At 35.0% G+C, this 26,115-nt stretch overlaps 1 protein-coding gene across 1 annotated transcript in view; it reads right to left on the reverse strand.

Moving 5' to 3' along the window:
• Positions 1–26,115, reverse strand: part of LOC106868257 (uncharacterized) — a 228,182-nt gene that overhangs the window by 119,204 nt on the left and 82,863 nt on the right. Inside the window, exons 5-16 of the mRNA XM_089358208.1 lie at positions 25,464–25,682; positions 20,934–21,029; positions 17,852–17,985; positions 16,206–16,413; positions 15,373–15,509; positions 14,009–14,216; positions 11,886–12,055; positions 9,042–9,186; positions 6,916–7,113; positions 6,161–6,334; positions 4,238–4,420; positions 1,872–2,051 (exon numbers count right to left, since the gene is read on the reverse strand). Of these exons, the coding sequence (XP_089214334.1) occupies positions 1,872–2,051; positions 4,238–4,420; positions 6,161–6,334; positions 6,916–7,113; positions 9,042–9,186; positions 11,886–12,055; positions 14,009–14,216; positions 15,373–15,509; positions 16,206–16,413; positions 17,852–17,985; positions 20,934–21,029; positions 25,464–25,682 (2,052 nt within the window). The remainder of the gene's footprint in view (positions 1–1,871; positions 2,052–4,237; positions 4,421–6,160; positions 6,335–6,915; positions 7,114–9,041; positions 9,187–11,885; positions 12,056–14,008; positions 14,217–15,372; positions 15,510–16,205; positions 16,414–17,851; positions 17,986–20,933; positions 21,030–25,463; positions 25,683–26,115) is intronic.

Consider the following 26,115-nt stretch of genomic DNA (forward strand, 5'->3'; position numbering starts at 1 on the left):
GTTTTCAAACTCGGTCATAATGTCTTACGTTTAAGATGATTCCCATGCTTTCCCTGATGAGAAGGTTACAATTTTAATATCACAGATCCCCATGGATCACATAGGTTGTAATCCTTTGAAACATATGTAGGAATAAAGTATGCAATTATAACATGCGTTTTCTCCATTCCTTAAATTTTTATATATATATATATATATATATATATATATATATATATATATATATATATATATATATATATATATATATATATATATATATATATATATATATATATATATATATATATATATATATATATATACATATATATATATACATATATATATATACACACATATATATACACACACACACACATATATATATATGTATATCTATCAGGAATCTCAGATTACGATGTTTCGAGTTTATTGACTCTCGTTAATAGAGTCTACCTAAGAGTGACAACTCTGTATAAACCTATGAAGCGCAAATCAGTCAACAACGTTGACTGAATTTTACATTAATCTATTGCTTTATAAGTTTGTCCAGAGTTACCTCTCTTAAGTACATACCATTGAGAAGAGTCAATAAACTCGAAACTTCGATGTCTGGGATTCTTGATAGATGGCAACACTGAACAAACCGGGTGTTTTCACCCTTTTTACGGTAACTGCAGTGCATTTGCCTTTTAGCAGTTGAAATATGTCATGTGTGTATATGTACATATATGTATATATATGTGTATATTTATGTATATACATATGTATACGTGTACATATATGCATACACATTTGTATACATGTATATATATATAAATTTCAATAATAAGGGTGAAAGATTGAATATTAATTTGATTAATATCAATTTAAAACCAGTGGCTTAGCAAACTGAAAAATCTGAAGATTCAGAAAAATTATATTACATACATATAAGAGGGATGACCACTATAAGAGGGATGACGAATTCTAGCAAAGGGGATGTCCACTTAGTGGTCATCCCTCTTATATGTATGTAATACAATTTTTCTGAATCTTCAGATTTTTCAGTCTGCTAGGCCATTGGTTTTAAATTGATATTAATCAAATTAATATTCAATTTTTCACCCTTATTATTTAAATTTAAATAACTATGTTCTCTAACCGGCAAAATTCACTGCAGAGAATTATTTTCTGCAGAATTATTTCTGGTATTTGGCGCACCAAAACGAAGACTTTTGAAATATAACCCCGAATGTAATTGGTAGAACTATATACATGTTCAATCTCATGCGGACGTCTCGTGTATAGTTCTGCAGTTTATATTGCAAAGGACGATCATACTGAAGAGTTGCAGACAATTACGTAAGCGGTTCCCAACGAAACCGGTCTATGATTAATTCTTTATATTTTGTTTCTTTTCACTTGTTTTGCTCGCTTACGTTCCGGTGTTTGCTGAATTTTCTTGAGAACAATCTTTTCTTAGTGGTCAGACCGTAGGTGGTCTTCTTCTAGCAAAAGGATGTCCACTTAGTGGTCAGCCCTCTTATATGTATGTATATATATATATATGTATATATATATATATATATATATATATATATATATATATATATATATATATATATATATACATACATACACACACACACACACACACACACACACACACACATATATATATATATAACTATTATATCTATCTATCTATCTATCTATCTATTTATCTATACATGCATACATACATACATACATTCATACATAATGTGTATGCATCATAGATAACTCATACCCTCATAAACAGACTCATGCACACACACACACACGCACACACACACAGACACACACACACACACATACACACACACACACTCTTTCTCTCTCTCGAATTATATATACATTAGTATTACCTTGACACGACGATAAACTAAAAGTTTGATTTTCAGTACACCGAATTGTATAAGGTCCTGTTAGGTTATATCCTTCATTACAACTAATGTTGATAGTCTCATTGTATGGTACATCTTCGATCTGTGTAATGTTTACTTCTGGTATTTTATCAGAGAGGCCTATAATCGTGCAATTAAATTCTGAAAAAGACAAAACAAAAAAAAATGAAATATAACAAAAATAACGACAATATTCATAAATTATAAACGGTTTAATTAATTATCGAAATCAAAATGTAAAATGTACAGGTGCCGGTTTGGCTGTGTGGTTTTGGGTTCAATCGCACTACGTGATATCTTCGGCAAACGTCTTCTACTACAGTCCGGGGGACAACCAATGTTTTATGAGGGAAATTTGCTGGACGGAAATTGTGTGGAAGCTTCTCATAAATCATAAATTTTATTTTAGAATTTATGGGAGCAATTGTCGTTGGATGCTCGAAATGAAGAGTAGACAGTAACTTGTCCTGTTTTTCATTTTTTCTCTCCCGTTCTTTGTGTATTTAACTCGTTTGTTTTCATATTTCATGTTATTTACACAGTTGCTGACGTTCTGTACCCGTATATGCATGTATATGTATGTGTATATATATATATATATATATATATATATATATATATATATATATATATATATATGTATATACACATATATATTATTTATATTGTTATTTAATTAAACGCCACGCGTCCATTTTCGAGTATATATATGTATGTATATATATATATATATATATATATATATATATATATATATGTATATATAATATATATGTATATATATATGTATATGTATATATATGTATATATATATGTAAATATATATATGTATATATATGCATATATATATGTATATATACGTATATGTATATATATATATATATATACATATATATATATATAAATAAGTATATATATATATCATATATATATATGCATATATATATATATATATATATATATATATATATATACATATATATGTATGATATATATATACTTATTTATATATATATATATATATATATATATATATATATATATATATAAATAAGTATATATATATCATACATATATATGTATATATATATATATATATATATATATATATATATATATATATATATATATATATATATATATATATATATACACAATACAGACGGAATATGGAATATACGAGAAAGTTTATTGCTCACAACAATCATTCCGACCCACCGTGCATCAATCCCTTGCAAGTGGGATACTGTGCAACTGATTGTGGTGCATCATCGAGGGATCGATACAGGATGGGTCGATGCAGGATCGTTGTGAGTAATAAAGTTTCTCGTATATTCCATTCTCTGTCTCTATCATTTGTTTTATACTCAACGACCTTTAAGGAATTCCTGAGGTTGATCCAGCGACACTTTTGTAAATAGCGTATATGTCGTCAGGTTGCCATAGGCAGCGAACGTGCTTTCTCGACTAACTACTAGGTACATACGTAATACTTAATTACTAATACACATTAATATATATATATATATATATATATATATATAAAGTGTAGTATATTGCCACTTAAGTGTGGCTGACCCCTAGGGGTGGATGTTACTGTTGCTTTTAGCCCCAGGAGGACATCTCCTCCAGCTGGCTTATCGACACACTACTGTGTCCTGTTTGCCAAGGGAAGTTATCAGGACAGTAGTGTGTCGATAAGCCAGCTGGAGGAGATGTCCTCCTGGGGCTAAAAGCAACAGTAACATCCACCCCTAGGGGTCAGCCACACTTAAGTGGCAATATACTACACTTTATCGTGCAGTTACTGTTAATACTTCATTTAGAGAATTAACATTGCTATATATATATATATATATATATATATATATATATATGTGTGTGTGTGTGTGTGTGTGTGTGTGTGTGTGTGTGTGTGTGCGTGCGCGCGTACGTATTTGTGTGTGTATATGAGTGTGTGATTTTGTCATTGCGTTTTTGTTTGTCCACCCTGCTTCACTTGACAGGATAAGTACTAGGCCCTATTAAATGCAAGTCCTGCAGTCGATTTGTTCGAGTAAAACCCTTCAAGGTGGTGTCCCAGCAAAGCGGCAGTCAAATAACTGAAACAAGTAAAAATTAAAAGATAAATAATTGTAGAGCGGCCATAATTAATCCATAGGAAGTTTAGAAAAATGTTGAACGAAGTGAGTTGCTATGGGATGTGAACAGATCTAAACTTTCGCGTACTTACTCTTCTTTAGAAGAAGAAAAAATATCTGAAAATAGCCACAAAATTTAGAAGGAGAAACTGAATGAAGAAAATCGGTTGTGAAAAACAGCCTTACTGTTGCAAGTTGGTTCTTCGTCGGTCCAAAATGTTGATTTCAAGCACAACTGAAGTGGATTTCCTTCGATATGATAGCCAGGATCACAGCTATATCTCAATACGCTTCCCACTGTGGTTCCATTGCCGTTTTCAATCACGACTTGACCATTGGTGATGTTAGACCGATCGCTACAACCACTTGCTGAAATAATTTGCGTAGACAATTAAAGAACAAAAAATAAAAACGAATATCTTTGTAAACGTTAATCGTTTACAAAATTTGAGCTCAGAACGTAAGGCCGGAAGAAATGCTGCTAAGTATTAGTCCGGCGTGCTAACGATTCGGTCGGCTCACCGTCTTATATAAAGCTAAAGTAGCACTCTAATTACTCGGGACAGTAAATTGTATCTATACGTACACATTGACTCCAGTGGTTAACTGGTACTTATTTTATCGACCACGAAAGTATGATAGATAGATTCGACCCTGGTGGTATCTGAACTGACGACGCAAATCGAAAGAAATACTGTTGAGAATTTTTCTCGGTGAGCTAACAATCCTGCCAGCTCGTCGACTTTGCTGCTTAGTTAACATTGGTTTTAGGTTTTGGCACAAGGCCAGCAATTTCGGGGCAGGAGTTAAGGCGACTACACGGTACTTATTTTATCGAACTCGAAAGGATGAAAGGCAAAGTTGACCTAGGCGGAATTTGAACTCACAACGTAAAGACGGACGAAATGCCGCCAGGAACTTTTCCTCGGCGTGCTAACGACTCTGCCAGCTCGCCGCATTTCTGATTAGTTAATATTAAGGCGAGGAAATTGCTAACACATTGTCCAAACGAAGTGACGGCAAAATTCTTATATCACTGGCCCCATCATTGAATCGTTGATATCATATGGAATCCCATTATGGACATTTTTATAAGAATATAAAAAAGTATTATGAATAAAAAAATCTTGATTTGAAAGCATAATTCCTTCGCTCTTTATCACTTTTTAATAAGAAATATGTAAAGAAATTTAATAAGAATACTTAACAAAACTGATAAAGAACAATAAAAATTAAATCATATATGGTTATAGTCGGAAAATTTTATGTTTTTATCGACCCCTTGGATACCGCATAGAATCTCCCGGGGCTCTGTGAACACTGTAAAGGTTGTGAGATGGACAGCTGCTCCGGAGACTAAAAAGATGTGACAAACACGGCAGGCGTTCTGACTGCTTCTGCACGCCGGAGTTAATCCTCACATCTTTGAACAGGGCCTTAGGCTCAATTCAGACACTATGTTAAGCTGCTGGAGACTGTGATCAAAATCTGGCTGCAGAGAGAAGCTGCCGGAGGGCCATGTGTGTAGCAGCAGGATTCGGTTGTTGCTATACCTCCAGAATGAGTCAGAAGTGATTGATGGAGAATTTTTTACAACTTCACCAGACAATTTCTGACCTCCTAACCCAACCGGTTATTATCCAATGGATCATTATATGTGCAGCGCAGATGAGAAATACACCAACCGCTCTACCTGAGTCAGTAAGGCCGAGCTGGTGGCCAAAATGAAGGAGGTGTTTAATGATCTTCCCAAAGACACAGTGAAGAAAGCACGCCCCAATTTCCGGAGCTGCCTTGAAGCCATGGTAGGAGCTGAGGGAGAATATTTTGAGTAAACTGTTATCTCTCTCCCAGCCATAATCCAATTGATATTTTTTATATTTTTCAGAATACTTTTATTCCTGGATGAGATATCGTATTTCGTTTTCCTTTTACGAGACCTATCAAGTTTAGCCCCAACATCGTGTATATAGAAACAAGAATAAAGAGAAACTAGATATCTAAGCATATTTGCCAATTCAAAAGAATCATAGTCAAAATAAGGCAAACGTTGGTACTGTAGGAAAAAAAAAGCTGGTGATACTCGAAACAAATTTTTCTGGAACTTACAAATGCAAGACGGTGAAGTCTCCCAGGTTCCATTGGAAGTACACATAATGGTTTTATTTTCACTGATAACATAACCAGGGTAACAAGAATACGTCACTGTATCTCCAACCATTGCACCAGTAGCGTTGAAAACAAAACCATTCTTAATGTATTTCGCTGGTCCACAATAGTTTTCTAAAATTAGAAACAAAAGTAATGATATATAAATTTTAATAGTACGTTAAATAGTTAATATGAACTAGAGAAAGAGGAGCAGCGGAGAGCCAGTGGGAGAGACAGATAGTTAAATAGATAAACAAATATTGCTTCACCACACACCGAAAATTAGAAATAGCAGCCAAAACTGCAAAATAGCCGTTTTGGCTGCTATTTCTAATTTTCGGTGTGTGGTGAAGCAATACTTGCTGAACCCTAAATTTTAAATTGTGTTTATATATTTACCGATAATGGTTTTTAACACACCGACCTACTTGGTAAAATTACAAATTATCAATTAATTATTAATTTTTACCCTATGTCTGTATAAATAAACAAATAGATAGAGAATGAGAGAGAGAGAGAGGGAAAAGAGGGAGAGAAAGATTGAGAGACTCAGAGCCAAATACTGTGAAGTTATCAACTTTACTCCATAGCTATGTCTGAGTCTATAAGAAACCTTTTCTTTTGTTGGGGCTTTTCCCACCAGTTTGATTAAAACAATAAATAAAAATAAAAAATACAATAAAATCCAACACACTCATAGAATTAATACTTACTCAAACATTTTGGGATTTTTTGGACACTCCATTTCCCACCTTCTTGACACTCAAGCAAGATAGAGTTATTTCCCACAAATTTTTCATCCCGGAACCCATAGCCATTAACACAGCTAATGGTTACTTGAGAATCTTGATGCCATATATTTAAGGGTGGCTGAGCAGTTGTGAACTGGTTCAGATGCAAGGCAGGACAATCTGAAATGGAAAAAATGTTCTTTATACATACATAACAATACATACATGCATATATAAATATAGATACATATATACATACATATACGTGCATACATGCATATGTACATACATACATATAGTTGATTTGGGCAGCCAGCGAGTAACAGCAATTCAGCAATTTGTTGTGCGTAGATCAAAATATAAGTAGATAAGAATCACTCAAATATAAAGGTGAAGCAAGAAAGAGGAAAGTACAAGGAGACAAGCGAAACGCGCGAGTGAAAAACCGTAGAAAGATAAAGCGAAAAAAGAATAACCAAAGAAGTGTCCAATGAAAAAAAATATGCCAGTGAAACAGAACAGAATTTAATATTTTGTGTGATACTGGTTATGAATGAAAAGACATAATACTTGGTGGATTGACTATAAAAGGTATCATATATCTATACTCGGCAGCACCTTGTTTATTTGTTCCTTTATTTGTTTGTTTGTTTATTTCTTTCTTCCCCCACCTCTCTCTCTCTTCCAACGACATAAACTTCTTCACATTTCTCTTTTCCCGTACTAAATGTACTCATATGCTTGGATACATGAATGGTTATACGCTTCTAATCCTATGCTCACAAACACATACGCACACACAGACACGTATGTATGTATATACATACGTATATGTGTATATATGTATATATATATATATGTTTGTGTATAGATACATTTATATATATGTGTGAACGTTTGTGTGTATATACGTATGTGTATATATATGCATGTTTGTGTGCATCTGTGCGTGTGCACGTGCGTGTGAGAGTATGATATACGTGTGTTATACGCAGGTATTTATCCGATATAAAATTTATGTTAATATAAATGTGTACTCGTAGAATGAGTACTCACATGAAAGTATGGACATAGGTAGGTGATCATCCACATGTCTCAGACTGCATATAAATTTACTCGAAACAATTTCTGTTAAAATGTATTTATATATATGCATATATATATATGTTCATGTATATGATCCTATGCAATATACACTTATATAGACGCGCTCTTGCTCACGTACACACATACATACATACATAAATACATACATACATACATACATACATGCATACATACTGCCTAAATAACAATCTTGAGAAATTAGACATCTCAAAACCAGAAAGGAGAAAGCTGATGTGAAGACCACAGATCCAGTCCATCACTTGAACTGTAAAAACCTGTAAAACTTTCCAGAAGTTTTATCATTTAGATATATATGAGCATGTCTAGACATGCAGCTATATGCATGAGAATACATGCATAAAACAAAACATGCAAATCTGCACATAGATACATCTGCATGCATACATACATACATACATACAAAAATACCCTGTTGGTGTTATAGAAATTCCAATGAAGGAACCTTGGATCTAGGTTAGAAACCGGCTCTTTCTTTATTGGCAAAGAAATCTTGAAATAAAATTGAATAATGGCATACATACATACACTCATACATACATACATATATACGTACATACACTCATACATACATACATGCATACATACATACACTCATACATACATATATACATACATATATACATACATGCATGCATACATACATACATACATGCATATATATATACATACATTCATACATACATACATACATACACACATACATACATACACGCATACATACATACACACATACATACATACACTCATATATACATACATACATACATACACTCATACATACATACATACATACATACATACATACATACATACATACACTCATACATACATACATACATGCACTCATACATATATACATACATACATACATACACACATACATATATACATACATACATACACACATACATGTATACATACATATGTGTGTCTGAAAATTACAATATAATGCTAAATCGGGTTATAATGTTATTCCTTACCCACTGAATATTTAGCTTTAAAGCCTTTTTTATTCTTGATGCTGTTGGTAGTGAAGGAGACGTTTACCTGTCCATCAGGTACCTCTATATCTGCTACATTGACTGCATTTACTTCCACGATTTGACTGCCGTTATTATATTTCACCTGAAAGTGGGGAAAGTTGCAAAAGTAGAAAATATTTTATTTGTTCTTTATAGAAACATACATATATGGAAGCACGCACGTACGCACACTCACACACACGCACACATGTTTTACTTATTCTTTTACACGTTTCAGTTATTGGACGGCGACCGTGTTGGGATAGTGTCTTGAAAGGTATTTTATAGAGTAAATTGGCCCCGGTACTTATTTTTATAGTCTGGTACTTGATCTATTGGTCTCTTTTGCCGAACCATAAGTTAAAAGGACATAAATAAACTGACACCGGTACGAACCTCGGAAAATGTGGAACGCGTCAGACAAGCTTTGATACAGAATTCGATACAGACAATAATGGAAATGCTGATTTTGTGAACTCCGAGCGTTACATCTAGATGATAAACAACTTCCTTGTGCCTAAATTACGATGAAAACGTATGCTTATTCGACGTGTGTGGTTTCAGCAGGATGGGGCGACGGCCTTCAAAGTCAGAGCATCAGCAGACGTTCTTCACCCTCTCTTTGGTGACAACTTCATTTCCAGGTTTGCTGACATTCGTTGGCCCCCTCGGTTGTGTATATATATATATATATATATATATATATATATATATATATATATATATATATATATATATATATATATATGTATATATCTTTCGCATCGAAGGTCGGCGATTGTCGTACGCTGAGGAAGGGAAAATACCCAGAAACTCGAGTCCGTACGTATCGCAGATCAAGATGGGAAGGATGACTTCCCTTTGCAAATATAGACAGGACACAGATGTGTGTCAATAGCCAGCTGGAGGAGATGTTCTCCTGGGGGCTAAAAGCAACAGTAACATCCACCCTTAGGGGTCAGCCACATTTAAGTGGCAAATATACTTCACCTTGTCGTGCAGTTACTGTTAATACCTCGTTCAGAGATTTAATATATATATATATATATATATATATATATACATACACAAATGTATAAAAATAATTTTTGATTCCATTAGACATTCTAAAATACTATTAAATTTCATTCAATTTAAAAAAAAAGGTAAAATCGGACAAAATTTATGGGATGACCTGATATATATATATATAGGAGAATATACAAAAAATAACAACAGACGAGGACAGGTGGTGTAAATAACAAAAGTATATATTAGTATGACGCTCGGGAATACGGAAAGTCTTTGACGTTTCGAGCTACGCTCTTCAACAGAAAGAATACGGAGACAAGGAGAAAAACACGGAGAAAAAAAATTGAATAGTGTTCAGTCATATATATATATATATATATATAATTTAATAGTATTTTAGAATGTCTAATGGAATTAGAAATTATTTTTATGCATTTGTGTACATTTAAACTAATTAAATATTATTTTACAGAATAATAGAATTAAAATTTCTTTCATTAAAATCCTTTCTGAAATAGAAGTATCCAAAGAGCATTTTTGAGGTACATAATGCTTTATGAGTACAAAAAAGGAAACTCTGCAGCCGAGGTGACTCGAAACATACACTCAGTTTATGGGAAAGAATGTTTGAATGAAAGAACTTTCAGAAGATGGTTTGCAAAATTCAGAAGTGGAGATTTCAGCCTTGAACATGAAGATGAGTTTGATGATAAGCGTTTTGAGGCATTACTTGAAGAAAATACTGCATTATCAGTTGATAATGAATTGTCCGAAGGCAACTGCAAATCCTGAGTTAACATCTGCTCTTCTCTCCATTCTCGCGAACTCATTTCACCCTTTTTGGATAGACTTGTGACTGGTGACGAAAAATGGATCTTCTATCGAAATATACATATATATATATCAGGGATGACTTGATATATATATATATATATATATATATATATATATATATATATATATATATATATATATATATATATAGCTCAAAACAGTTTGATTCAAATTCGTTGGTACTCCGAGTTTCAAGCGTGATGCTAGTCTTCAGTTATTTTGAATTTGAATGAAAGAAGTTAATTGTTACTACCATAAGGTGAGCTGCAATTGTTCGAGGAAGGTCATACGGTGTCGTGGTTTGATGTTGGTATATCGGTAATACCAACGACAACAATTAGTTGGAAAATACTGCATGGTGAGCAGGAAATCGACCGCGTGGTGGACAGGAAACCGGTCGGGTTGTTGGAGGGGAAGTAGGAAGAAGCGGTATGTGCAAGTACATAGTTGTAAATGCGGGTGTGTGGACGCGCCCCTCTGGTTTTGCGTCCATGTCGCGCACGTCCTCCGCCGCATATATGAACGAACATGTGCGGGCGCACACACACACACACACACACATGCGTACACACACACATGCATACACATGCATGCGCATGCACACACACGCACATACGCACACACATTCATAAGAATCGATCTCAATACTGGACCAATTATTTATCGAAACCGGAAAGAATGAAAAGTAAAATTGGCCCTGGTTGGATTTGAGCTAAAAGCAGAAAGAACCAGACCAAAAACGGCAAATTATTGAATTATTCAATGAGTTCACATTCAGGAAAAGCTTGGTTATGAGAATAGGAAATGAATCCGTTCAAAATGTAATGCAGATATGGACGAGATTAATGATCCGAGAAATTATTATCGGATTTACAGCAATAATTCCGCTTACATATTTTAAGCATTTAATGTTATATTTTGTAGTATATGACTGACAAGAAATATATAGTTACTTACAAGTAATGTGTCATCGTCTGACTTATATATAAATTTGAGGATGAGACCTCTTGACGCTTCGGAAGCGATGGTCCATTGACAAGAAACTGAGTTAGGAAAGTTTATACCTGCATAAAAGCCAGGAGATACGATTTCACCAGATAAAGCATTATTAGTTATGGTGTTGCAGCCTAGAACGAAAAAAAAAACACATTAATGATGAATAAAATTAGTTGACGCAGTTAACACCTATCGTATAAATAAAATGTCTATTTTATATTTGACTTCAACGCATCAAAGAAATAACAAAAGGGATTCTCAGGTAAGTAGAAAATGTATTTAAAAGATTACAAAAACACATAATTATCGTTAGAATACTTGAAATTAAAAGTTTTCGGGCATCAAGATGGTCTGATTCTGGTAATTCTAATGAACATTTAGAAAGCTTTATTGGTCAAATGTTTGAATTGTAGTGCCAATTAATCAGCATCACAAGAGGAGTAGCCATTGACATGTCGTAATTGTTCAATTGTAAACTCAGATTAGAAGCGAAATGTAAACAAGAGCACTTAGACAAGGCAACACCAATGTATTCTCAACGATTAGCCGGAGATGATTTTTAAAATGAGAATGTCTGAAATAAACTTGATTGCTCTCACAAATAAGAATACTAAAAATGAACCAGATTGCTCTCAAAAATTAAGTAAAAATCCGGAAAAATAATCCAAAATCCTTGTCCAGTACCAGATCGATCCTAAAATCTAATCAGTTCGTGCCAGTCATGCGGCCAAACATTCCTGAAAGTTTCATCCGAATCCATCAAGCGGTTCTTGAGATATCTTGCCCACGGACAAACAAACAAGCGCGACTGAAAACAATACTTCCGCCTTCGCTAAGGCGGAGGTAATAATGTGCTTTAGAAAATTACTCATGTTGTCATAAAATCTTGAGATTCTCTATCTTTATGTATGTATGTATGTATGTATGTATGTATGTATTATGAAGAGGCCTGGATAGTTGAGTGTCATTTTATTTGCGTTTTTGATTATGGTTGAATAAAGGTTTATTACTGTCAGCTATGTAATTTTGAATTTCAGTAAGGTAATATTAATTCGTTTAAAAACAAACGTCTGTCTGTCTAACCGATGTTGATTATTCATTCTTCAAGTTCCTTACGAGCGTTTGTGTGTGTGTGTGTGTGTGTGTGTGTGCGTGTGCGCGCGCGTGATTTAATTTAGTTTCAAGATACATCTTGCGGTTATTTTGGGATGCATCGTCAGTGATGTTTCTAGGATCTCAGGGGTCTCGGTTCTGTTAACGTCAGATCCGTTGCATTTTGGCATTTTGGCATTACTCTATTTTGGCAGCTGATTGAACTGAAGGAACGTGAAATGAAGTGTTTTACACAAGAACACAACACGTGGCCTGGCGCAAGAACCGAAACTACACCCTTACGATCATGAGTCCAACACCCTAACTACTAAGCCATGTGTCTACACACACAAACACATGCGCGCGCGCGTGTATATATATGCATAGCGTGAGAGAGGGAGAAAGAGAGATAAAACAAGTTGACTGTGACTTCGTCATCAGGCTTACATCGATAAATGTAACACTCGACTGTTTTTATATACAAATTTGCATATAAACAACAAACATTAATACACACTCACACCCAAATAAACATACACACACGCATACATATATAGATATATATAGGCGCAGGAGTGGCTGTGTGGTAAGTAGCTTGCCAACCAACTACATGGCACAGCGTTCAGTTCCACTGCGTGGCACCTTGGGAAAGTGTCTTCTACTATAGCCTCGAGCCGACCAAAGCCTTGTGAGTGGATTTGGTAGACGGAAACTGAAAGAAGCCCGTCGTATATATGTATATATATGTATGTGTGTTTGTGCGTCTGTGTTTGTCCGCTCCACCATCGCTTGACAACCGATGCTGGTGTGTTTACGTCCCCGTAACTTAGCGGTTCGGCGAAAGAGACAGATAGAATAAGTACTAGGCTTACAAAGAATAAGTCCTGGGGTCGATTTGTTCGACTAAAGGCAGTGCTCCAGCATGGCCGCAGTCAAATGACTGAAACAAGTGAAAGAGTAAAAGAGAGAAATATTTAGGTACTGGGTCTTACCTTGTTTGTATAAAAACTTTACGTTGACTTTTGAGTCAATTCCCCGTGTTTTTAAAAGGATGTGAAGTTTTGGTCCAGTCGACATGATTATATCAGGTCCATCAGTGCCAAAGTCAGTGAGTTTATATTGACCAATAATAGGAGATTCGACACTATCTCCGTCATACACAATAACTTCGTCTTTGTCGTGAAGTACCATGCCTTGTTTCTGTGACAATATAAAAGCAATTTGAATCCACACAACAGTATATTTGATAATTATAGAGAATATAGCATCAAACGAGAAATGAAGAAAGTGAAATGCTGTTGGGATTAATGAAAATTAACAGAGACAAACATAAAAGGGAAATAACTTGAGGGAGATTTTGTCGACTAATTACAAGGATAATCACAGGTCAGTGAAGTTTGGTATGCAGAATCTTCTCTATGCTGTTTTCCCCTCAGTCCTATTATTCTAACTAATGTCCTATTATTCTAACTAATGTTACATAACTAATGTTACTACCTTCTATTTCTCAAATAAACAGAAACAGGTCCCACCTTCAAATGTTAGCGAAATTTCCGACTCCACCCCAACAAATTTATTAATGAAAATACAAAATATTTTGTGACCAAATAATCCTTATTTCTTCAGTATAGTGTTGGAAAATTCACAAAGTCGAAAGCCATTTTGATTATATTATGCCAGACAGTTTTTGCGCTTTTTTTCGTTTTTTCAGTTTTCTCAGGCTTTCACCTACGAGAAACGATAAATTGCTGGGGTGAACAAGCTTCTATGAGGAAATCGAATAAAATGGAATGGGATGAAAGTACTATTGAGGAAATGTTGATACTAATACGTTAGCCGTATCTTGTATGATATACAAACAAGCTTATGAAACTGAACTAGTAAAGGGAAAGATCATCGTACATCGAAACATCTCTGTTGTTTTCATCAGTTTGTTTTAAACAACGGGTCCGTTGCTATTTGCATAGATTTTGTTTTCCATAAATTCCGCTTGTTTGACATAGCTGGAATAATTTCCCTTGCCTGTGGTTTTTTTTAATTCTAAACATCCCTTGAAGGTGGTTTCGTTTTCTAATTGTTGATATAATCTCAGCGATTCGAATTTTTTTCAAGCCACCATGTTAGATATGTGAAACTTTATTATTTACCGAGTAAAAAAACAGAAAGCAAAGTAAATAAAAACAATGAAATATAAAAGGAAAATAAAAAAAAAACTAACATGGTTGTGTTTTGAGAACGATCAGGAAAAGTAGAAAGTAGATATAAAGGCACAAATTTGCAAGCAATATTCCCAACGAAATTGTACTCCAGAAAATTTCGTGCAAACTGGGTAAGAAAAATAAGGTACATAACTCACTATTAGGCTGACTATTTCTCTTCTATGTTTTGTTGTTATTGTCCATGTGTTATGTAGAAGATTCTTATTATCATTGAAGCTGAGTATTTGTTCATTTTCAGTGGCCGTTAACATAGAGTGTGAGTAGCCAGTGGGAACTAAAAATTAAAATAAAAGATCAGAAGAAAACAAAACTCACTGTAATATGTATATTGTTTAAATAAACAAACAACCACCGTTTCGATGTCAAAATTTCGTCTGACGTCTACTGATTACGCCGAGAATCGGTAGACATCACTAAGGCATTATAATAATTGATTCTGACAGGTACAGGGCGAATGATTTTCGCCTTGTACCTCAATTTTTGGGGAAAGGAGTTACTTGGTTGGTACTTAATTTTATCGATCCCGAAGGGAATGGAAAGCAAAATCGACCTAGGTGGTATTTGATCACAGAATGTAAATAACAGAAAGAAATAACTCTACTAGCTCGCTTATTTAAGGCATAAAAGGCATAAAAGTATCGAGAAAAGCGGCGAACTGGCAGAATCGTTAGCAAGTCGGGGGAAAAAGCTTAGAGGTGTTTCCCTCATCTTTACGTTCTGAGTTCAAATTCCAGCCAGGTTGACTTTGCTTTTAATCCTTACCGGATCAATAAAATAAGTTCCAATTGAACACTGGGAACGATGTAATCAACTTATTCCTACCCCACTAACGTGTTAGTCTTGTGCCAACATTTGAAACGAATTATAGTAAGGAGAAAGGTGACAATGATGATGTTACTGATGATGGTATGTATCAAAACTTATGAATACGATTTCAAGAGATTCAGTATAGTTAGACCAAATACTTTACCAGCAATCCAATTAGCAGAAAACCCTTTCATTGTGTTTTCGAAGTCACTTGTGAATTTGAGAAGCATTTTGTTGTTGTAGCTTAAATATTCAGTATTTGTAGGCATGTTTCCTGAGAGTTTAGCTAACAGAATGGAATCTGTTTCGCTATCACCTCCAACGAATATTTCAACAACATCTGTACAATTTTCAGTAAGAAATTCGTTAAACTGTAAAAATAAATCAACAAATGATTAAGTAAATAGAAGATAAAGTAAAGAAAAATACATAATAGGAAAATAAAGCAGGTTTAGACCTTTTCTTAGTCTATTTCTGATGAATGCTTCGCTTTTGTCAATTAATTTCGAAAATAATAAAGGATTTAGTAAAAATAACGTCACCATTATTGAACTGATGTTTAGATTATAAATTAGCATGAAATTTTGATGGATGCTTTTTATAACATCATTTTTCAACTGGGAGTTTGTATCAAAATTGTATCAGAAAATCAGAGGCGATATCAAGCGACTTAATAATCAAAGTGCTAAGAGAAACAAAAAAATATATGTCCGTAAATCAGATATAGTTTTCTCTGGCCTTATTCATTATAATCCCATTCTTCGCAATCGTTATTATTTATGATGGTTTACGATCTATTTTATTGAATTTGGGGAATAAGTACCGATGGGTTCAGACGATATCCTCATTTAGGGTATCATATCAAGGTCCTTCAATCCCTATCTATTTTACCAAGGCCTTTCAGGTTATAATTTGTTTTAAAGGTAGAATAAATTTCTTTTTCATGATTAAGAGGTAAAGTGTAATGTTTTTGGACAGAGCTCTTTATCTGAGGGTTCCTCAGCACGTTAGACATCTTCATAATTTCAAAATTATGTATTCTAAGAGCGCTTTATCTTTTATCTTTTGCATATTTCCCTCATTACACTGCGCCCATGCTGGGGCAACGCCTTGAATTTTTAGTCGAATGAATCGACCCCAGGACTTATTGTGTTTTTAAATTTGATACTTCTTCTATCGGCCTCTTGCCGAACTGCTAAATTACGTGGACGTAAACGCAGCAACTCCTGTTCTCAAGCAGTAGTGGAAAACAAACACAGAAAACAAAGATGTACATACACACACACAAATATTCCCAAACATACACACACACACACACACACATACACAACGGGATTTCAATTTTCGTCTACTAAATCCACTCACAAGGGCTTTACTCGGTCGGAGACCATAGCAGAAGACACTTGTCCAAGGTGCTATGAAATGGGACTGAACTCGGAACCATGTGGTTGGGAAGCAAACTTCCTTTCACATAGTCACACATACATATTAAGTACGCCTTGCGTACTTGACGCATCCCCACAAAGACCTAACATGTTTTCTCGGATTCAACTGTTTCTCTCTTCAGGTTATTGTTAAGTCTTTTAAGTTGACAGTATCTTCCCATGCACCTAAATTCTACACCAACAACAACTTAATAAAAAAAAAAAAACAATTCTAATAATTTGCATTCCTTTTTGTCTTGTTCGGGTTCAAAACAGTTTTAATTTGGTATTTGGTCGTTATTTGTTTTAAATGACTTTAGACAGCTGTAAGGTAGAGCTAACCTCAACTTGATATGTGTGATGTATAATATTAAAATAATCTTACCGTCAACTTGACGAAATTGCCTACATCTGCTTCTATTCTCCACATACAGAAAGTGTCATTGTCGTAATCATTCGGGAAGTTTTTAGTCTTAATTAATCCGTTTAATCCTGATTCATAATACTGACATTGTTGGTCTAAAATGGAAAGAAAGAAATGATTAATAATGTAAAATTCATGGTTGATACCTTTTCTGGAAGAGAAGAGGTTACAGAATCATTAAAAAAAATCTTCAAACCAACAAATCCACCATTCTGCTAATGACTCTTTCATTATCCACAAATAATGCGCCAAAAATGTCTACCCAGTCCTCATCTTTGTACAGGGCTAACGCTGATCTTTGAACATGCGCTGCAGTACGGTTTTCGTAAAGGTAGAGATACTGAAGACCTCTCGTGTGTCACTCACTAATGGACGTATTTGAGAAATTTAGTGAAAAAATGGTTTCGGCCGTGCCCAGCAAACAAATTTTATAGCGAAATCGCCCACCTCTAGGCTCTTTTATTTCTTGTCTCTTGAATCGGCCTCTTCCTGTTGGATTGTAAGATCAGGGCATGTGCTGATGGAGTCTTTTTGTTTTTGACACACACGCTCTACCAAGTCTGGTGGTTCCTAGGAATTCAGTTTTGGCTCTCAAAGTTTTCCTTCTACACATCAATGACTCGACGTCAACTCCAGCAACACAATTTCCTACGCCATTGGTACCAACCTTCATTCCTACTTAACTTTTCTCCTACAAGGAGTAACACATGTGACTCATAATATCTCACATCACACCTGCAATAACCTCATTAACAAACACCTTGAAAATACCTTCGAACGGCGTCACGTCAATCTTATTTTTTCAGCAATAAAGAGGTATAATTACTTCAGATATCCAGACACCATTGACTAGACCCGGAACCATGTGGTTGGGAAGCAAACTTCTTACTACACAGCCATATGTATATATATATTAGTTTAACTTTCTAGATCTTTTCACTAATTTATTCATGACATCTAGCTTCCATTGTCCATTATCACTAGTTTTTCTTCACCTCTGGGCTTTATAATTTCGCTATATTTAACGTAAATAAATGTCTTTTACTCAATTTTGACTTGTGAGTCACCTTTGAATTTTATTTTTATTCATCGATTCGCAACGTGCATACAACTTCATTAACATTACCGATCTTTAGATTTTAATTAATGTTATGGGCATCTTTTTATATCACTACTATAACTAGGAGATCCCTAAAACTACCTCCACTTCTAGTAGCATCATACCCTCTGTAGTTCAAGACCTTCATTATCTTTTACAAACACTTTATTATCCTTCAAACCCCTTTCCACTCTTGCCTCCTTAGAATTCTGGCCAGCACTGGTGTTCAACTAAATGATGACAGTATCTGACATCCATCTACTATTCCTCACCTATTTATCCATCTGTCTATGAATATGCACACTCCAACTACACAGAGTAGTATGTATCTGATTTGCGACATCTAACTCTCTGTCTTTCCTCCTCTACGCTGTAGTATATAATCCAACTCAACTCCCATTCACTTTCTATTAAAAAATGGAAACTGGTAATTTTCTCTATTCCTTGCCATGGATTATCTCCTAAAACAATATTATTTATCTGATCATGGAACTACGTAATGCAAACCTATATTACTCCTTACTTCATTTTTGACAGACTGAAGTATGCTAATATCCTCGACTGGAGATATTTCTTCATTTTTACATCTCTCTGATGACGGTATATTCGGCTTATGGAATCCTTACCCAATATCAAGATCTACATGTTTGGCTATTCTAAAAGACAGCCGTAAGAAACTCTATATGTTTATATTCTCTCACTAAAATAAAATGTCTTTTTTGAGTGAAGCCAAATGTTTTGCTGTTTCATTTTTTATTTTAATCTAAATCTATCCCCTCAAGAAGAAACCATTTGTAGCCGTGTCTGACACGCAGCTTCAACACCACACGTTTCAATTGCAGCTCCAACCGGAGTTTCAGTGGTAAACCAAACTAAAATACCCATAGTACATACCTATTACATTACATCAGTTGATGAAAGCATATTTTGCATACTCTGTGTATATATTGCATATTGTATATTCTGCACACACACACACACACACTTTTATATGCATATAAATGTATATATATGAATGTTTATATATATATATATATATATATATATATATACATATATATATATATATATATATATATATATGTGCGTAACTAATATTAGATTTCATTGAGGAGAACTATTTACTAAGCATATAATCAACAGAAAACTAACGTAAGACTTGCTTACATAAATTCTATGAAACAGGAATTAAAACTTGGAATTATTAGTTTATTAGTGTCAAACGTAAGCCAGGAATTGATATATGATTGGAGTGCCTACTGTGATAGACGAAGTTAGTTACAATACTGTCTGCTCAACTTCGACAATAAGATAATGAACAAACACACGCGCGCGCGCGCACAGACACACACACACACACACACTCTATAAAATACATAGTGACATACTTGCCAGAATAAATAAATAAAATTAAAAAAATGTCATAATAAACGCTATAATATTTGAACTTGATTCTGCTTGAGTGAACTGTATATATATATATATATATATATATATATATATATATATATATATATATATATATATATATATACACACACATATGTATGTATGTATGTATGTATGTAGATGGAAACTGTATGGAAGACCCTTGTTATAATTCAATGATCCATCGTTGTTACATATTGTGTCTCGCTGGTTCTGTTTGAAATTTGTCTAATTACTGGTTACTTTAACGAGGAAGCAGTTCAGTTGATTGAAAAAAAAACCCCTGAAAGCTTCCATCGTCGACACTTATGGAAGATCCTTCAAGCGTGTATGTATTTGAATATGCGTAAGTATTTACACATATAGGTATCCCTAGCGTATGTAAGCATGTATGCGTGTAGATCAGGTGTTGGTTTAACCCTCATAAATAAATATATAAATTGATAAATAAATAAATAAATAAATAAATAAGGAAATATAAAGACAAGAAATATCCAGTCTGAGTATTTCACTCACCACAACTGACTTCATCTGTAAGGTCCCAGCAATTGTCAGTTCCATCACAGAGCCCTTGTTTACCTATACACCGTCCATTGTTGCATCTAAACGTATCTGTTGAAACAGAAATAGAAATATTATTACGATTGCAATCATTTCTGACTACATACAAGCCGCAGAAGTACCTATGTGATAAGGAGTTTGCTTCCAAATCGCATGGCCCCGGGCTCAATCCCAATGCGTGGCACCTTAAATACAATTACGAGAGCCATAAACTATGAAAATGTAAATCACACCGACACACACACAGACACACATTAACAACCACAAAGTTAGCAATAATGAATACACAACATCATACACACTGAAGAAGATAAAAATATGTAAATACATATATGCAAAATATAAATATAAATATAAAAATATATACATTCATAGAAAAAAAATTACCATTTACATAATACACAAAATTATTCAAAAAAATTCATGAAAAAATACACTGAAGAATACACACAGACAGCACAAAATACACCCACACAACTTTGCATACTTTATTGGATGGCCGTTGACACTTCTGAGTTCTTCCGCTCTTTGACGGGTCTTCTATTTTATCCTGCAGGGTGTCCAACAGTCACCCTTCTCACCAAGTAAGCTTGGTGGGGTTGCCGGTTTAGTCACCGAGACCCGACCATGCAACAGGTTGTACTGAGTTACATGTTACCAGTAGCACATAAGAGCGACTTGACATAATACATACATACATACATATATATGTATATATATATATATATATATATATATATATATATATATTCTTTTTTTTTACTTGTTTCAGTCATTTGACTGCGGCCATGCTGGAGCACCGCCTTTAGTCGAATCAAATCGACCCCAGGACTTATTCTTTGTAAGCCTAGTACTTATTCTATCGGTCTCTTTTTGCCGAACCGCTAAGTTACGGGGACCTAAGCACACCAGCATCGGTTGTCAAGCGATGTTGGGGGGACAAACACAGATACACAACATATACACACATACATATATATATATATATACATATATACGACGGGCTTCTTTCAGTTTCCGTCTACCAAATCCACTCAGAAGGCTTTGGTCGGCCCGAGGCTATAGTAGAAGACACTTGCCCAAGGTGCCACGCAGTGGGACTGAACCCGGAACCATGTGGTTCGTAAGCAAGCTACTTACCACACAGCCACTCCTACGTCTATATATATATATATATATTTAAATTTTTACATTTAAGTGAGAGATTTGACGCTAATATCCATTATCAATGTAATTTATTCCTGTCAACATTTCTTTATAAAGCTATATTTGACCGTCAAGTTTAAGTCAAACATATAAGTTGCCATACACGTCTTCGGGAAATAATCTTTTAGAACAAACAAACAAATAAAGAAATCAAACAAAAAATCAAAATTTGGAGATCAATACCGTATTTCTAGATTTCTTCCATATTTAAATTTATCGTTACATGGCTATATATATGTACTTATTTTAGTCATTTGACTGTGGCCATGCTGGAACCTCACCTTTAGTCGAACGAATCGACTCCAGGACTTATTCTTTGTAAGCCGAGTACTTATTCTATCGGTCTCTTTTGTGGGTTAGAGTCGAGTGCGATGATAGCAGGGGCGTATATTCCGGGTGTGCTGCACACCCATCGAAAATATTAACCTTATTAATTTAATCACAAACCTTAATGGAAAACTGTTTTTACACGCGGTGGAGTCGCGTGGCTTAGTGGTTAGAGTGTCAGCACCATGATCGTAAGATGGTGCTTTCGATTCCTTGGACCGGGCGACGCGTTGTGTTCTTGAGCAAAACACTTCATTTCACGTTGCTCCAGTCCACTCAGCTGGAAAAATTGAGTGACGCTGCGATGGACTGGCGTCCCGTCCAGCTGGGGGACACATACGCCATTGAAACCAGGAAACCGGGCCCATGAGCCTGGCTAGGCTTTAAAAGGGCGCAAGTGGAGGCGCAGTGGCCCAGTGGTTAGTGCAGCGGACTCGCGGTCGGAGGTTCGCGGTTTCGATTCCCAGACCGGGCGTTGTGTGTGTTTATTGAGCGAAAACACCTAAAAGCTCCACGAGGCTCCGACAGTGGGTGGTGGTGACCCCTGTTGTACTCTTTCTCACACTCTTTCTTCTTGTTTCTTGAGTAAAAAGCTGCGATGGACTGGCGCCCTGTCCAGCTAGGGAGGAACACATACACCATGGAAACCGGGAAACCGGCCCTATGCTCCACAAGGGTCTAAGTGGATTTCCAGTTCTTACACCCATGCTTATAATTTGGTGGCATTGGGTGTGGCAGCACACCCAATACAGCAACCACCATACCCCACGGGTTGATAGATGCGTCACATATCTCGTGAAATTTATAGGACGTATATGGCATTGTTCCATCGTTATGTTTTACAATGTTGTTGATACATGGAATCACTGATTCTAGCAAGAGTTTTGTAGCTGTGTTTATATCTTATACATCATGTCCATAAAATATCTTTACAATGTCAACACTTGAATTGAATTGTGGAAGTTGTCAGGATAATATACGAACACTCTGTATAGTCTTAACGCACAGGCAGCTCTGACATGATTCCTTAGAATTTTCCAGCTGCAGTTTCTTGTTTTAAGAACCTTAGGAAGCTTCAATTAAATCGACCTCAGTATTTGACAGGTAGTTTATTTTATCAGCTGCTATAAGATGTAAAACAAAGTTGATATTGGCGGTAAATGTATGGGAAAGAGATGAAACTGAATACAGCTTATATAATTCATCTGTAAAGTGATATATCTTCCTCGACCATGTATAATTCCCGATAACAATGGTAACGAGACATTAAGATAAAACTACGACAATGAAAACAGGATCTATATCATATTATATGGTTCGGACATTTCATCGTGATGCACTGCCATGACAAATGACATTAGTCAGGCATTTTCCATGAGAATGTATGCAGACACCTTTAAGTACGAGTTTTACATAAGTCACTGACGTATTGTTTTGCGGCATTCATGAATGGTACCGTGCGTTTGCTAAAGATGTTTCTTTATGTCAAACAAAAGCAATGGTATGACACACATTCATATCTATCTATCTATCTATCTATCTATCTATCTATCTATCTATCTATCTATCTATCTATCTATATGAATACACACACACACACACACACACACACACACACACACACACACACACACACACACACACACACACACACACACACATAAATTAGTAACTTAGATTGGTTTCGGCCATTATCGGCCCAAACCATGACTAACTCAGTAGCACCATCTGGAAAAGTCTTAGTTAATTATTTCGGGACAACATGGACCACTCAAGCAGAAAGTTGTTGATTGCGATGTATCCAGGTATAGGTGGTTTATCCGGTATTTTCTGGAGGAATTTGCCAGGTACCGTTTGAAAGTTGTGGGGTTTTTCCTTAATTTCTTTCGGGATAACACTGAAAGGTGCAGGACCATTTGCAGTGAAGAAATTGTGTCGCAATGTTCTTATGTGATGTGATCACGACATTTGTAGGGGACGCATTGGCCGGGGAGCCTAATCTTGGGTGAATTGTAAACGTAATACCGATAACATTTGGATAATATTGGTGGAATATTTTCTACATGGTGCAAATAATGTATCGCTTACGGCGGCGTTGCAGAGAATAGAGCTTCAGCTGTTTAAGTCGAGCTCAATAATCAAGTCTCATCATGCTATTTCTTTTTGTTTGTGATTGATCTTTGTGGGGCTTCGATATATATATATATACTTTATTTAAAAGCAGCAGAAATATAACAAAAAAACTGTTACTCTGAGTTTCACGTTCCCGTTCATCGGACAGTTTTGTTAGAAAAATTTTTCTAACAAAACTGTCCGATGAACGGGAACGTGAAACTCAGAGTAACAGTTTTTTGTTATATTTCTGCTGCTTTTAAATAAAGCATATTACTCTACCTCTGGTATTTGAGTACTCTTTTTTCCACCTTGTTGCACATTTCATGTGCTTACTCCGGTATATATATTCGTAAAACAAAGGAGACCAATACGTGTCAGAAACTAAATAGCTTGTAGTTTTTAACTAGTTATTTACAGATATGCACATTAACCCATTACCTACCAGTGATCTCATATGAGATCACTTAAAAATTACAAATTTCGTAATTATCTGTCAATATTTACACATATCTAACCGTTTTACTATATCTACTAGGTATATTTCTCTGATATTCAAATGAAGTTTGCTAATTTTTCACCCAATATCTCGCTTATTTCTATTTAAAATGCTATTTTGAAATGTTATTTTGAAATGTTATTTTGATCATTCCAGCGTGTTTCTAAGGCTGTTTTATGCTAGAAATCAAAGTTTCATAAAAATATTCCAGTTAATAGAATTATGGGAGGTAATGGGTTAAGTATGCCAAGAAATAAATCAAAACGTGAAACAATGACTACAACAAAAGAGTATACAAATTAAGACAAAAATATGGAAAATAGTTGGAATTAACAACAAACCTTTTGAACAGGCTGTCATTTCACAGACGAAGACCTTAGCTAGGTCGCATTTAGTAAACGACCACTTGTAGTTTTGCCCGCTTTGGCTAACGGCACTACATTTTCCTTTATCCACATTTGGTTGGTAGTTGTTCCAGAAACCAGTCTGGGTATTGCTAGGAGAGTCCTTTCCCCAATACGCCGTTTCATTTGAGTGGATGACGCCTAAACGATTGAATCCTGAAATATAAATATGATTTGTTGTTTTATATAACGAAAGTTAATGCTATACTCATCCATCCATCCATCCGTCCATCCGTCCATCCATCCATCCATCCATCCATCCATACATACATACAAACATACATGCAATACATGCATACGTAAGGATATGTAACACACTACCTAGATACCAATCTTGAGGAATTAGGCTTCTCAAAACCAGAAAGGAGAAAGATAATTCGAAGACTACAGATCCAAGCAATCACTGGAACTGTAAAAATCTGTAAAACTTTCCAGAAGTTTATCATTTAAATATATATGAGCATGTCTAGATATGCAACTATATGCACGAGAATACATATATAAAGCAAAACATACAAATCTGCACACATACATACTTACATAGAAACAAAAATTCCCTGTTGTTGATGTTGAAATTCCAACGAAGGAA

The sequence above is a fragment of the Octopus bimaculoides genome, chromosome 9 (assembly GCF_046866305.1).
Source record: "Octopus bimaculoides isolate indiv1 chromosome 9, ASM4686630v1, whole genome shotgun sequence".
Classification (NCBI taxonomy): domain Eukaryota; kingdom Metazoa; phylum Mollusca; class Cephalopoda; order Octopoda; family Octopodidae; genus Octopus; species Octopus bimaculoides.